This window comes from Camelina sativa, chromosome 14, assembly GCF_000633955.1.
Source record: "Camelina sativa cultivar DH55 chromosome 14, Cs, whole genome shotgun sequence".
NCBI lineage: Eukaryota > Viridiplantae > Streptophyta > Magnoliopsida > Brassicales > Brassicaceae > Camelina > Camelina sativa.
In genome coordinates this window covers 19,900,623-19,915,175 of record NC_025698.1, presented here as the reverse complement: position 1 = coordinate 19,915,175, position 14,553 = coordinate 19,900,623, and the positions used below count along the sequence as shown (strand labels likewise).

Here is a 14,553-nt window from a genome sequence, read left to right as displayed (position 1 = left end):
CTATAGATTAGGTGGATACATACATCTTTCCTTTTATTAGGTAGTATAATAAATATTCTCCATGATAAAAACAAAAAAGCCTTTATTGATCTGCAGAAAGCACTCCAAATCCAAATCCCAATGGGTAACTTATAAATATTTCCTTTTCCTTTCCTATATAATATACCTTTAGAATCTATGGATACTTTTTCTTATTATTACTTGTCAAAGAAGTTTTCCATAGAACACTACATACAATAGCGAGGAGACTCACTAATTTCGTTTCTTTCTACGAATTTAGATTTGATATCATTCAAAAGTTTTCACACTAAAGGTTGAAGTTACGATCTAGGGTTCTTCAATTCTCTCAAATTTCCTCTTCTTGTTTTGAGGTTCGTCTGTCACTGCATCCTAAAGCCCTCCACATGAATTCTTCAGACATATCGATCCTCTCGAAACAGATGGAATCATTATGAATGACTCACCGCGTTGTCCGTAACAACAAGAGATTGCCACAATCTAGGTATTCTCCTTACACTAAAGAGACTAATCTTTCCAATTATGAGAAGCAGAAAAAGGAGGCTGTGCGGCTCGGAGTTGACCTCTCACTCTCTGTGGCTGAAGCAATGTTCTTGTTATCTGATGACATGGGTTCTATGTTACTGTTTTGTCTTTGGCTATTGAAGTATGCAGGGAACAAAGACATTAACGTTCCTGTGGTAGGAAGGTTGTTTTGTGTCATCCTATATGTGTTTGAAACATATATCAAACTTAAGAATGGAGTCTATCAGGAGGATGGTGGCAAATCAAACCAATGGGGACTGGTCATAAAGACTCGCCAGAATTTTACGTTTGGAATCAGAGAATTGGATCGGTTTGTTTTGATTCTCAGAAACAGAGAAAGCTCTCTTGGTGGAGTAGTGAAGTTATCTGATTTTGAACATTACAACCAAGAGCTGAAGAAGCTAGAGGAAACGTTGAGGTCTTCCAAAGATGTTTCAGCAGAGGCAAATGGGTTTGCGAGAGAAGCCATAAAGTCTAACATTCTTTATTTGTGGAAGTCTCTATTTGAAACATCACAGCCCAAGGTGATAAACCCTAGGACTAGAATTCTTGAGATGTTTAGTCCTCTCTTTAACCAACCAAGGGAGGATGATTGCTCTAGTCTTATTGCTTCTTTACACATATGAATTAGAGTTTCTTAAATTCGATGATTTTTATATCTACGTAGTGATGACTGCTATTTTCAGGTTTTATCCAAACTTATGTTTTTCTTTTAAAACAAACAAAAAAAATCATGAGTAGAACAAGGTGGTAGTATCAGGTGATTTTATAAGCTATAAAACTCTGTTTAAGAAGCATCATTTACTACGGTGAAGTGTATATCTAAATAGTTACATTGCTTTCAGTTTTAGATCTTTACATCTAATTTTGTTGTTAAACACTCAACAAAACGTAAGATCTCGTCTATCACGCATCTAAAGCAATTGGTAGAGGTATGATATGATGCACGAATGTTTAGTTTCAAGTTTAAATTATGAACTGATTGTGAAAACTGGAGTACAAATTTCCAATTTTTACAGTTTTACTTAATAATCAAAAACATAGCAACGCACTAAAAGAATGCAAACACTGGAATAAGTATAGCTATATTGCCATGACTAGTCGTCCTCGTAATCAGAATTAGCATCGCTCTCTCCACTGCTAATTGAAACCTCTTGTCCAATAGTCTTCAAGGGAAGAACAACAACCTTATTGACTTATTGGTACCACCGAGAAAGAAAAAAAAAACATTCAGATTTAAGGGTTTTTTTTTCTAGAGAAATGTGTAAATGCACTAACCCCATCGCAATCAATGTTGATAGCTTGCTCTTTCATGGGTTTAAGAGTCATCACAGCGGCAGAAGAAGAAATACCTAGTCCACAATATTTCAAGGGAAGAAATACCTAGTCCACAATATAGCTTATGAGCATCTCAATGGAGTAACTAAGTTTGAAATGAAAGTCCACAATCCATCTCTTACAATATAACAGAAGGGAAGAATGATCACTGACGTTAACTTAAAAGAATGTTATGTACACACAAATATTAATATATTAGATTCCCCGAAATTGGAGGGGAAAAATTCTTATACAGGAACCATGATACAACATAAATATAAATTACATGTATGGTTGGAGTCAAAAACAAACTGTCTTACTTTGCGTTGCTGATGTTCAACAGCACGAATCCGGTTTAAGCTGGATCGGATTCAGGTTCAGGATCAGGTTCTTTACACATGCAATCGGGCATGGGAAACGTGTAGAGTGATGCAGCAGGTTTCCTTAATTCGACACCCTTTGCGTCATTGTGTCTAAGCATATCTTGCATTTGTTTCTTGAAGTAGTCCCATCTACAAATATAAATTAAAAAAAAACCCAACCAAAAGAAAATGCCCAAGGAATCTGAGTTTGAGGAATGTGAAAGGCAGGGCAAAAAAGTTATTAGGGAATCAAGTACCTAATGTTCGGTTTATCTAAGAGCTGGACTAGTTTCCGCTTATCAGGTTTGATTGTCTCGGCGTGGCCTTTGTAAAGGTACCGACGATGACCTATCAAGAAATGTGGGAAGTTTCCACCTTGTGTGGATACAAACACTTCACTGTGGAGGCATACTGTGTAATCAAGTGCAGCTAATCTTGATGAGTGGCCCTACAGTTTCACAAAGCCAGCAATTTGTTTATATCATAAAGTTACCTTTTCAGTAAAATAGAATATTAGATAACACAGTTAAAAGTTAAAACTTTTCTATTCCAAGGGTATAACATGGGAGAGCCCACACGTTTTATGAGCAACTACTATAAAATCCCATATTTTTATTTTATGTTGTCAATGATACCAATTGATATGAACCTAACGCTCCTAAGTTCAATAATAGAATCATTCTAATTCCCACCAATCAATAGACAGGAATTTCTCTTTCCTATAAACACGGTTTTTAAAAAGGAAGAACTTTATAAGCTATCATAAAACCATTTAACATCCTCACCAAACTCTTGACATCAATGTTCCCCCATCATTATATGTTTGAAATGTGAGACATTTTTCTATCAATTAAAATGAACCAACCAAATTCTATCCTATTTCTCACAATAACAATTCATAGAGCGATGAAAATATAATAATTCATGAAACAACCAAACTCTATCCTATTTCTCACAAAACATTTTCTGAACAGTATTGGAACATAGCATCTTAAGTCCTACTAAGCAAATAAATTGGTGTTTGGTTTACCTTGAACGGAGCAAGCTCCTCTGGAGAAGCTAGAGTATCCTTCGTTTGGAGAAGAGGAAACATCTGCCTAAGAGGAGCCATATATTTGTCAGCTTTGTAAATGTTTCCCGCAGCAACATAAACCAAGGTGCTATTGTTAAAACCCATGCCCCTAAGCATCATTCCGACCTACACAGTGATATTACCAAAATGTGTCTGTTACGTAACGTGTTTTATCCCTAGGGTCAAATTCTGATAGATACACTGGATTTGAGATTTTAAGAAATCTTTGGGAGGCGGGGGAGCTTTTTGGTGATACCTCTAGTGGGGTCAAAGGGCATTTTCCATCTATGCGGTTTGCACCAGGCCTAATTACTCTGCCTCTCCTCCTGAACTTTCCTTTCCACCCTCTTTCCCGGGCCAAGTCCATTTCTAGCTTCTCTGCTTCTCCAAAATCATATTCGCAACACGAGAAGGCTACCATGTCCTTTAGAGGAGAAGAAAATCGAGATTATGAAGAGAGGAAAGTAGGAATTAGGAACTGCAGAAATGGAGAATTGGTAGGAATTATAAACCATTTCAAAACGAAGATGAACAGAAACATATTTTCCTCCGCTCTGAGCACTCTTCGTAACCATCCTATTGACCATTTTCTCCGCAAGCAGCCGAATGGGCTCTGCAAATCTCAATGCTTCAAAATTTGCTAAGCATCTGAGCCGTTGAATGTTTGCAGGAACTGCATGAGCTAACCTGTTGGAGAATGGTGCAACACGGACAGCCCTAATGAAAAAAGAAGAGGAAGCAAAATTGAGTAAGAAAACTTTGCAGAGTGTGTTTAGCTTTAGGTCCCGTTTTTTTTTTCAATTCAAGAAGCAACCTCATAGTAGACATAGAAGGAGAGCTCTCAATGACCAAAATCACATCATAGAGTTTTGCTAAGAACAGTCTATAGTATATTATACTAATCCTCAGACACACATACAGGTTCGACGCAGTAATCACCTTTAGAAACAAGCTAATCAAGATCGGATGCTAGTTCTCTACCTTACTCCCAATCCATTACATCTTTGCATGTACACTATCTAATATTCAATTCAATAAGATCTTATTAAGTAGACAGAAATGCTAGAACAAACACACTGAGACCAACCATTTCTATTAAGACTGAAACAACTAAATAGAAAAAGTGAATGGCATACCCTAAACGCAAAAGTTGTGGTAGCACCTTCTGGAGATAGTATGCTGGACTAGACCAAGCTTTCAATCTCAAATTAACAATGCTGCTTATATTGTAGTTATACCGCTCAAGCACATCTTTTGGGAGCTCCTTCACAACATTCACGTTCTTACTAAGAGCATATATGAAGAAGTCTTCATCAAATATATCACCAAATTTGCTGTCACCAACACAAAAAGGAATATGTAAGCAAAAGATGCTGCAAAAGAAAGCAATTTGGTCTGAAGATTGCAGACATTTTGACATTATCCATTTCTATAGCAAGGAAGTTTCTGTTGTATAACTAATTCTGTGTGATGAAACTTTCAAAAGACTGGATAACCAGAAACCAAAAATAGTAACCTGGAATCACGCCATACACTGTTTAAGTGAAAAATCGGGATGACAAGGGTAGCATTAAGCAGTCCAGCCACAGCAACTGCATCACATATCTGAAATCAAGACGACAGATTCATACAGCTCTCTAAATTAAACAAAACAACACACAAGCATACACAAGTATCCCAATATAAAAGCCATGGAGAGTAAAAACATACTGACAAGCGTTGTTGATTCAATCCACCATTAGCTTCAATTATGAAGTAACCATTAGAATTTGATACTGCAGCAGAAACATTTGTGCTAATACAAGGTTTCCATACACTTTTAACTCTTGGCTTCCATGCTGCCATCAACTACATAATCAGAAGAAACACAACTCAATTATTAATATCCCCAAACAAATCATCATCAACAAAAACAATAATACATCAAATCATCAACATTACCGCATTGTGACTAGTTCCATTAACATCAGCCTCCATCACAGGCCAAAGCCGTTTAAAAACTTTAGGACTCCTATACACCGAACCAGGAGGACCACCGCGTCTATACACAATCTCAACACCATGGCCTAGATCGAGCACAGTGAAACCAAAAGATCCCATAAATAGCAACATCCCAGCGATGTAGAGCAGAGGCGCCAACAACAAGACACCTTTCCTCCTGAAAACTATAGAGAAGAGCAGAAACACAAGCTTCTCTCCTAATCCCTGCTGCTTGTTGTTGTTGTAAACACCTCCTCCTCCGGCGGGAGTTTTCACTCTGCTGCTGTGACGAATCCGTGGAGAAGATGGCGGTGACGGTGAAGAGAGATTGACTCGACCGTTGTTGCTGCAGCCGTTACCAAGACGGCTAAGGCCGTGCATGATCTGAACGGATTCGATTTAAAACCCTAGAAATTGGAGATAGATTTGGAAAGCGAAGGTAGTAGCAGTAGTAGCATTGTGTGGTAAGCTTCGATGTAGGAAACCAAGTTGCAGGAACGAATTTAATTTTCTCAGTCAATTTAAGGAAGAAAGAGGTAAAGAAAAATTTTCCCGAGAAAATGAGAGAGAAAGAGAAAGAGTGTTTGTTTTTTCGAGTAAAAAATAAAGTAAGCACGTGAAGAAAGCAGTCATGGCGAGAGTGGCGCGTGAGATTTAGACTTTTTGTTTTTTTGTTTTTTTCTTTCTGATAATGTAGGTGGCCTGCTAACGACATTATCCTTGCGCAAAAAAAAAAAAGTGATTAAGAACAGGGACGACGGTTCTATTGTTGTATGGATTTATATTTTTTTACAAATATATGGATAGGTCTTACTTTGTAATTTAATTTTAATAGAAAATTTGAAGGAAAAAGAAAAAAAAAAATCCGATGGAATATAAATAGATTCTCTAACACGGAATAAGTTTTTTTTTTTCTTTGACAATAGATTCTATAACATGTCATAAATAGAGAAATACAATATAGAAAAATGCGAGCACCACATTTTGATATACATAATTATGATTTTTTTCAGGAATTCATCCAAGACTACAAACATCAAGGGGTTTTACCTATAGTGTATCGACATTAAGAAGAGCAAGAAGAGCTCTTACAAAGCATAATTAATGTGAATGGATCAATATTTTCCTAAAAATAAATCATATTGCCAAGGCTGCAAACTGGGATTCGGGTTCTTGAGTGACATGTGGTTGATATTTCTTGTGTCGGTTTTGTTGTATCGGTTGCACTTGTTTTTGGTTCTGTAGTGGTTGTTGTTGTCGTCGACACTGTAAACTCCTTATCTCTCTCTCAAGAAATTGTTGCTCCACTGTATTATTATACCATTCCAAATTATATTTAATTTCAGATGAAAATTTTTGATGAAATTTTGATATACTTTACTAGTGTGGTTAAAAATTAAATTACCATGTTTTAGCTTTTGGATTTCTGCTAAACTATCCATACGTTGTTTTAAAGCTCTATTTTCCATGCTAAGCATGATTAACTGTTGATCCAAGTAGTGAATGGCAGATGACATTTCACATCCTTCAACCTATATATTCAAAACAAAACCCAAAATGTATAATATATCTAATACTTAACATTAGGGGGCTCTTGATATTATAAAGGAACTTTAAAAATACATGTATATATATTTAAATCTTACTTGTAGTACTTGGATGGTCCTTTCGAGATCTGAAATGTATTCCAGCCTTCTTAAACGTGCTCTATGAGCATTTTGGCTGCATTATAAATGAATTTTGAGATAGAAAAAATTGTGGAAGGAGAAAAGTTGCATATATTGGTTAAGGTATAGTAGACATGCATATTAAATAAGGGCACTTACTGTTTGATACGTTTAGAGTCAGTCTTTGATCCAGAACCATCTGGTTTTGTGGAAGTTCCCTCTTTCATTTTTCCTACATGTTTCTCAATGGCTTTTGAATTTGGGGTACTTAATCTATTAATAGCTCCGTATGATTGTGTTTGGAAATTGGTTCCATTTGTGGTAGACTGCCACAAATCATAGTTCTGAAATTGCCAAGAAGGACCAGCAACATGACTTTTCATAAGCTCGTCTTCCTTGAAAGGCATTATAGCTGAGTGCAAGTAAGCAGCTGTGTCACTAGCTGAACGTCTATGACCTTTGTTAATCTTAGGTGACTTTGGCTCACTTAAGAGCTCATCGAGCCAAGCTGGTTGTTCCTCTGTGAGAAGATCATCTAAAGAAGCACTGTGGTGCATATTATAAAGTGGAGAAATATTTTTTCCGATGTTTTTTTGGGGAACTCGTGATTGTCTTCCAATGAATCCGAAATTTCTCGTGTTTGACAACCTGTTTAAATCTCCCATTCTTCAAAACCTAGAAGGACTGAGCAAAACATGTTTAAGAGAAACCAATCAAAGAGTGTTTCAATAGCAGATTCATTAATTATAACAATAATTGACAAAACCATTGGTTTGACAAAAGGAGCAAAAGAGGAAATGATTCCAAAAATTTGTAGTGGATGCTCAAATGTGATTTGATTTCAACCTCAAGTGAGATGGTAATATAACATATGGTTTGATTCCTTTTGATTTTTAAGAAAAAAAAAAAAAAAAACAAGAAATCACAAAATGAATTCAACAGTAATATGAACTCCCATTTATCATCCAAAATTCAACTAATGAAAACCATTGAAGATATAATTTCTTTAATTACCTGAAAAGACGAGACTTAGGGAGATGTGTGATTATTAGACCTTCCACGGGGAGGAAAATGACATCTCTCTCGTGATGGAACCTCCTCCCGTGTGGCTGGTTTCGATCACTCCCTTCCTCCTTAGAATGCAAAAAGCAAGTAATGAACAATCTGTTTGGTCACTATATAGATGAAGATATCATGCATATTGAGACAACCCATGCATGTTGGTGGTTTCCTTTGCGTGTTTTTCGTTAAAGAGACAATTCTTGTCCTTTGCTTTATTTGGTTTAATTTTCTTTTGTTATTTCTGAATTTTCACTTTCCCATAATAGACTCCACCGTTGCTTTGTTGTGGTACACAATACTCTGTACATACGATTTTTCTATCTTACATTTATGAAATTTTGAATAATAAACACCGTAAGGTATGTTTTACATAAAATGCAATTACTGTATATGGTAATCGTCCAGCTGAATAAAAGACTACAAAAAATTTTATATTTGCAATTTTGAATAATAAACACCGTAAAGTATGATTTGCTGAATAAAAAACTACAAAAATTGGCGACTTAGAAACTTTTTTTTTTTTTTTTAGCAAAACAACCCTAAAAATTACGGCCAACGCAAGAGGAATATGGAAAGTGCTTACAAACATTTGACTTGAGTTAAGAGAAAGATTCGACCAAAACTAAAACATTGTTCGCAAAAATTAGAAACTTTTGCCATTTAGAAGCTAGAGTTTTTTTTTTTTTTTTGTAAAAGATTAAATTTTAAACTATTTTCTGATTTTTTCTGTACAAAGTTGAGCATACAAAAACGAAAGACGAAAAGAAAGACAAACTAGAAAAGGAATGAGAAACATCCAAAATATTAAGCAAAAAGAAATCTTGGAACGGTTATGAGTCTATCCCGAATAGTTCGATCCTTAGCTGCTTACACTGTGGAACTTGTTGAGGTGATGGAGGTGAAGATCCTAGCATTGTTAATATAACACGGGCTCATGTAAAAAAAAAAATAGTGGATTTTCAGTTTTTGTTAACTTTTAACGATTTTTATTGTAATTAAGATGTACATATTTGATATGATGCATAGATTGTTTTTTATATTATTTTTTTATAACTCTAATCTATAAAGATGAAGTATTGAAAAACTAAAAATATGGTTCATTATGATAATCAAGTAGTTAAATTTTATTAAAACTAGAAATAGTAAAGTTTAAGTTCAATTTTTAAAAATTACTTAAAAATTATATAGGTTATCACTCAAATTTTAAATATTATCAATATATTTAATGTTTTAACACGCGAGTTTTATTATCTAGTAAATATATAAAGGAAACTAACTTAATTAGTATACTTTTATGAAATGTTTTATTAAAAAATAAATAAACAAAGCTTTATACAAATGCCGAAAGAGGAGCACTTATTGAACAAAAATGATCAAATTAAATCGCAGAGAAGAAGAAAACTCTAATTTCAGTGTTTGTTCGTAGCGTATACGACTCCAAAACCTTCAAGCTCCAAATCTCCAAATAAATTCTTAGGGTTTTCCCTGTGATCCCAAATCGGAACCGGAATTAAAAATGAGCTCTTCACCATCGCCGGCGAATTCCGCCAACGCCGGTAACGGCGGTCAAGATCTGAACTTACTTCACTTCTTGGATAAGGTTCGTCTCGCCGCTACGGGAGATGCCGNTTTTTTTTTTTTTTGTAAAAGATTAAATTTTAAACTATTTTCTGATTTTTTCTGTACAAAGTTGAGCATACAAAAACGAAAGACGAAAAGAAAGACAAACTAGAAAAGGAATGAGAAACATCCAAAATATTAAGCAAAAAGAAATCTTGGAACGGTTATGAGTCTATCCCGAATAGTTCGATCCTTAGCTGCTTACACTGTGGAACTTGTTGAGGTGATGGAGGTGAAGATCCTAGCATTGTTAATATAACACGGGCTCATGTAAAAAAAAAAATAGTGGATTTTCAGTTTTTGTTAACTTTTAACGATTTTTATTGTAATTAAGATGTACATATTTGATATGATGCATAGATTGTTTTTTATATTATTTTTTTATAACTCTAATCTATAAAGATGAAGTATTGAAAAACTAAAAATATGGTTCATTATGATAATCAAGTAGTTAAATTTTATTAAAACTAGAAATAGTAAAGTTTAAGTTCAATTTTTAAAAATTACTTAAAAATTATATAGGTTATCACTCAAATTTTAAATATTATCAATATATTTAATGTTTTAACACGCGAGTTTTATTATCTAGTAAATATATAAAGGAAACTAACTTAATTAGTATACTTTTATGAAATGTTTTATTAAAAAATAAATAAACAAAGCTTTATACAAATGCCGAAAGAGGAGCACTTATTGAACAAAAATGATCAAATTAAATCGCAGAGAAGAAGAAAACTCTAATTTCAGTGTTTGTTCGTAGCGTATACGACTCCAAAACCTTCAAGCTCCAAATCTCCAAATAAATTCTTAGGGTTTTCCCTGTGATCCCAAATCGGAACCGGAATTAAAAATGAGCTCTTCACCATCGCCGGCGAATTCCGCCAACGCCGGTAACGGCGGTCAAGATCTGAACTTACTTCACTTCTTGGATAAGGTTCGTCTCGCCGCTACGGGAGATGCCAAGGAAGACGAAGGCGAAGATTCGCCGACGGAGTTGAACACGATCAATAGCGCAGGCGGGTTTCTCGTGGTTTCTCCTGATAAGCTTTCGGTTAAGTACACCAATATGAATCTACATGGGCACGACGTCGGCGTTGTTCAAGCGAATAGACCTGCTCCGGTCAAGTGTCTCACTTACTACTTTGAGATTTTTGTTAAAGATTCTGGGGTTAAAGGGCAAGTTGCGATTGGTTTTACTAAAGAGAGCTTCAAAATGAGGAGACAACCTGGGTATTGTTTTCTTTAACCTTGGATTTTGGATCCAATTTGTTCAGTTCCGTCGTTTAGGGATGAATCTTAGTTGGAAACTTGATTCTTGAGTTATTCATGAAACATCGTTTTAGTTCGTAGCTTGATCATTTATTGTGTATAAGGTACTGTTTTTGGATCTAAGTTGTGTTTTCTTAATGATTAATCCTGTTAGAGTTCATACAGATCTAGCTTTTTGGATGAAGGTTGTGTTCTTGCGGTTGAGTTACGTTCTGTAAGACTGGTTTTTTGGGAAGAATCTGTATTCAAAGTACATTGCTTCGTGGCTCTTTAAAACTAGATTCTTGATTGATTACGGAAAAGGATGATAGTGCCTTTGAAAGAAGTTACGCAAGAAAGCATAATTTTAGATTGTTGTTGCATTTAAGATATGGCTTGTTATAGAGTTTGAGGTTATGTGACTGTCTGATTTTATTGTTTATTTCGTAATTATACAGATGGGAAGTGAACAGCTGTGGCTATCATGGGGATGATGGATTTCTGTATCGTGGCCAGGGAAAAGGTGAACCTTTTGGTCCAAAGTATACCAAAGATGATACAGTTGGCGGTGGTATAAACTACGCTACGCAAGAGTTCTTTTTCACGTAAGATAGAAACTGTTTCATGCGTTTTGCTACTTAAATAAGTTCTATTACTACTGGGAATTGCATTTATGATCCGTCCATTATCCTGTTTCACTTTGGTTTTCTTTGTTTGCATCCGCTTTGTCTGTTAAAACCTGATGACATTTTTGATTACTTCTTTGATGCCAGTAAAAACGGGGCTATTGTTGGGAAAATCCCCAAGGACATAAAAGGTCATCTGTTCCCTACTGTAGCTGTACATAGCCAAAATGAGGAGTATGTTCTCACTCTCTCTTTGATGATCAGTACCAATGTCATCATAGCTTCTCCTCAAAGTTGTATAGATAGGTTCAGTAGAAGTACTTACACAATGCATTTGTTCTTAATTTTTGGCAGGGTATTAGTCAACTTTGGGAAGAAGAAATTTGCTTTCGATATTACGGTAAGAAAGATAATCCTTGAAAAGATGGTTTATTAGGTCTTGTAGCTTTATATTAAAGTGGGATGATGTGACATAGTGCCTCATGTCCGTTCTTGGTACTGGGGTTATGGAATCTATGGCAGTGGTTCTCTTCATACACATTGCGCTCACATTTGGTATTTTACACTTAACCTCTAGTGTTCTGTTCCTGTGTAATCAAACCTCAACCACTTGAGCCCTGAAGTTATAATCTTTAAATACTGAAGTAGGACACAAACTTTTATGTCTTGACTTCCCCATCTCTCTCTGCATTACATATATGTTTGAAATTAAGTTTGACAAGGGCTGCTACCCTCTTTCTGTATTATTTAGGGTTATGAAGTATCAGAGAGGAATAAGCAACAAATGGCTATCGAAAAAATATCCATACCTCCAAACATTGGTTATGGGTGAGTACAGTCCTTTCCAGCATTAACAGATGATGTACTTTCTTAACTGAATTGCATACTCTGTTATCTAAAGTTTTGTTTTCTTTAACATTAGGCTTGTAAAGACCTACCTGTTACACTATGGTTATGAGGAGACACTCGATGCTTTCAACCTTGCTACTAAAACTACAGTTCCGCCCATTAATATAGATCAAGGAAATGCTATTGATGAGGATGATTCGTCATATGCTTTGAAACAAAGAAAGACTCTTAGACAGGTATTGAACTTGTATCTCACTGGCTACAGTTTAACATATAAGACATGTTTTTCTCTAAGTTTACTATTCAAACCCAAACTAAATGACTGATACATACTTTCTTCGGTACAGCTTGTCAGAAATGGTGAGATTGATGCTGCTATGGTTAAACTCCGGGAGTGGTATCCCCAAACTGTACAGGTGAACTGAGATTTCCTGTCATATGGCTTGTTTCATATTGCTAAGATGATCCACTTCACAGGATTGATCACTCCATCCGTACTTACTGCAGGACGATAAATCGGTGGTTTGTTTCCTCCTGCACTGTCAACATTTTATTGAATTAGTACGGGTATGCTCTTTGTATTCCTTATCCAGTTAGATTTCTTTGATACTTGTCCTCTTCGTATAAGAATGAAATTTGAGTAATGTAGGAAGCTTGAGGATTTGGTCGTACCATACAAAATTAGCTGCTTAAACTGTGAGAGTCTTGGTTATAAACCTTTAACTATAGAAAAAGAGTGCAAAGAATCTCCTGCACCTTTTAGATTATAAAGAAATATTACTGTGGAAGAATCTATATCCCACTGGAAAAGTTGTTACATAGATGTCATGTTAATATGCAAAATATTTTAATAACGTTGATAGAACTATGTGCAAAATTGAACACGTAGATAAAAGATGAATGGAACCTCTTCACAGGGTCTCTAGAACACATTGAGTTGGTTCCGTAAATTATACTTCTGCTGTCACTTTCACATTGGTAGTGGGATTATTTCTCTAAATCTGGTTTTGGAAAAACATGGCATAAACAGGTTGGAAAACTTGAAGAAGGTGTGAAGTATGGCAGACTTGAGTTAGCTAAATTTGTTGGGTTAACCGGGTTTCAAGATATTATCGAGGTACATACTCCTTCAACTTTGTTCCCTTATCTCTATGAAGCAAAATCTAGTTCAAATACAGAGAGATTCTATGTTGTTGATCTTTTATGAACTCAATTTTCTTGCTGATTATTTCAGGACTGCTTTGCTTTGCTCGTTTATGAAAAGCCTGAGGAATCACCGGTTGGGTATTTCCTAGAAGACTCGCATAAGGAACTAGTGGCTGATGCCGTGAATGCAGCGATACTATCAACAAATCCAAATAAGAGAGATGTGCAGAAAAGCTGTCACTTGCATTCCCATCTGGAGAAACTGCTAAGACAATTAACCGTGTGCTGTTTGGAAAGGCGGTCACTGAATGGAGACCAAGGCGAAACATTCCGGCTTCACCGCATACTTAACAACAACAGTTCAAGAAGATGAAATCGGGTTAGCCGCGCATATATTTTGAAACCTCTGTTTTTGTTTCGCTACTATCACTACCATAAGTGGCTTTTGTTCATACTTGTGTCATATTATTATGTTGAACTTTCCTTCTGTAATAAAAAAAGTTAAAAAGAAAAAAAAAGGTTCGACGTTAAGACTCTGGGACTTGCATTTTTAATGTTTCTTCAAAGTTTAGATGATTCAAATTAAACTTTTTTCAACATTAAAACTGTTTGGTAGAAATGACTTGTGACTTTTTTTAAAAAATTTCTGCCTCTCACATTTTCTACAGTTTCGAGACCAACGACGACTAGAGTTTTGAGATGTCCACATTTGATTATTATGTAGAGATGACTTTGATGAAGTTATTGGGCATTGAGAAGTCAGAAGTGTTAACTATTTTGAACACTGGAAAATTTTGTTGTTTGCGCTCGTTAATTAATTATACCGAAACTAGAAGACATGTTCAGGCGTCTGTGAAGAAATGAAAGAAGATAACTTTATGCGTAAGGATGAAGGCTTGATTGTGGCTTTCAATAACTTTATACCTTTTTATTCTCATACATCTATTCATCAGCATATGTGAAATTGTTTCTTTACTGCGACATTCTTCTGTTTCTATTAGTTTCCTAAACATTGGTTTTTACTTTTTAGTGTTTAATTTTTTTTGTCTTCTAATTATGGG

At 35.3% G+C, this 14,553-nt stretch overlaps 3 protein-coding genes and 1 pseudogene across 4 annotated transcripts; 2 read left to right on the top strand and 2 right to left on the bottom strand.

Annotated features, from left to right (window-relative positions):
* On the top strand, positions 441-1,169 carry LOC104743804 (annotated as a pseudogene).
* LOC104742055 (uncharacterized protein At1g04910) lies at positions 2,015-5,860 on the bottom strand. Its single transcript, XM_010463015.2, has 9 exons — positions 5,236-5,860; positions 5,005-5,142; positions 4,811-4,899; positions 4,431-4,628; positions 3,807-4,011; positions 3,551-3,718; positions 3,253-3,420; positions 2,480-2,670; positions 2,015-2,372 (listed from the first exon to the last, which is right to left on the bottom strand). The coding sequence occupies exons 1-9, from the start codon at positions 5,653-5,655 to the stop codon at positions 2,216-2,218; spliced, it is 1,734 nt and encodes a 577-aa protein (XP_010461317.1). The 5' UTR covers positions 5,656-5,860; the 3' UTR covers positions 2,015-2,215.
* On the bottom strand, positions 6,173-8,093 carry LOC104742054 (basic leucine zipper 19-like). Its single transcript, XM_010463014.1, has 5 exons — positions 7,956-8,093; positions 7,101-7,625; positions 6,921-6,996; positions 6,680-6,806; positions 6,173-6,581 (listed from the first exon to the last, which is right to left on the bottom strand). Exons 2-5 carry the CDS (start codon positions 7,604-7,606, stop codon positions 6,412-6,414), a joined length of 879 nt encoding a protein of 292 aa, XP_010461316.1. The 5' UTR covers positions 7,607-7,625; positions 7,956-8,093; the 3' UTR covers positions 6,173-6,411.
* Positions 9,367-14,027, top strand: LOC104742053 (ran-binding protein 10-like). Of its 2 annotated transcripts, XM_019235210.1 has the most exons (11): positions 9,367-9,631; positions 10,586-10,853; positions 11,330-11,476; positions 11,645-11,731; positions 11,852-11,897; positions 12,249-12,325; positions 12,420-12,582; positions 12,694-12,762; positions 12,854-12,913; positions 13,377-13,463; positions 13,581-14,027. In XM_019235210.1, exons 1-11 carry the CDS (start codon positions 9,520-9,522, stop codon positions 13,863-13,865), a joined length of 1,401 nt encoding a protein of 466 aa, XP_019090755.1. In that variant the 5' UTR covers positions 9,367-9,519; the 3' UTR covers positions 13,866-14,027. The 2 variants fall into 2 exon arrangements, with proteins under 2 accessions (XP_019090755.1, XP_010461315.1); XM_010463013.2 differs by lacking the exon at positions 9,367-9,631 and having other exon boundaries at positions 10,321-10,853.

Coding starts and splice junctions, on each gene's coding strand:
- LOC104742055 (XM_010463015.2), bottom strand. CDS start 5,655: ATGCACGGCCTTAGCCGTCTTGGTAACGGCTGCAGCAACAACGGTCGA. Junction 3,719..3,806: donor TTCATCTTCGTTTTGAAATG/GTTTATAATTCC, acceptor TCTCCTCTAAAG/GACATGGTAGCCTTCTCGTG. Junction 3,421..3,550: donor GCCCTTTGACCCCACTAGAG/GTATCACCAAAA, acceptor ATCACTGTGTAG/GTCGGAATGATGCTTAGGGG.
- LOC104742054 (XM_010463014.1), bottom strand. CDS start 7,606: ATGGGAGATTTAAACAGGTTGTCAAACACGAGAAATTTCGGATTCATT. Junction 6,997..7,100: donor GACTCTAAACGTATCAAACA/GTAAGTGCCCTT, acceptor TTTATAATGCAG/CCAAAATGCTCATAGAGCAC. Junction 6,582..6,679: donor AATCCAAAAGCTAAAACATG/GTAATTTAATTT, acceptor ATAATAATACAG/TGGAGCAACAATTTCTTGAG.
- LOC104742053 (XM_019235210.1), top strand. CDS start 9,520: ATGAGCTCTTCACCATCGCCGGCGAATTCCGCCAACGCCGGTAACGGC. Junction 10,854..11,329: donor AAAATGAGGAGACAACCTGG/GTATTGTTTTCT, acceptor GTAATTATACAG/ATGGGAAGTGAACAGCTGTG. Junction 12,583..12,693: donor AAAGAAAGACTCTTAGACAG/GTATTGAACTTG, acceptor TCTTCGGTACAG/CTTGTCAGAAATGGTGAGAT.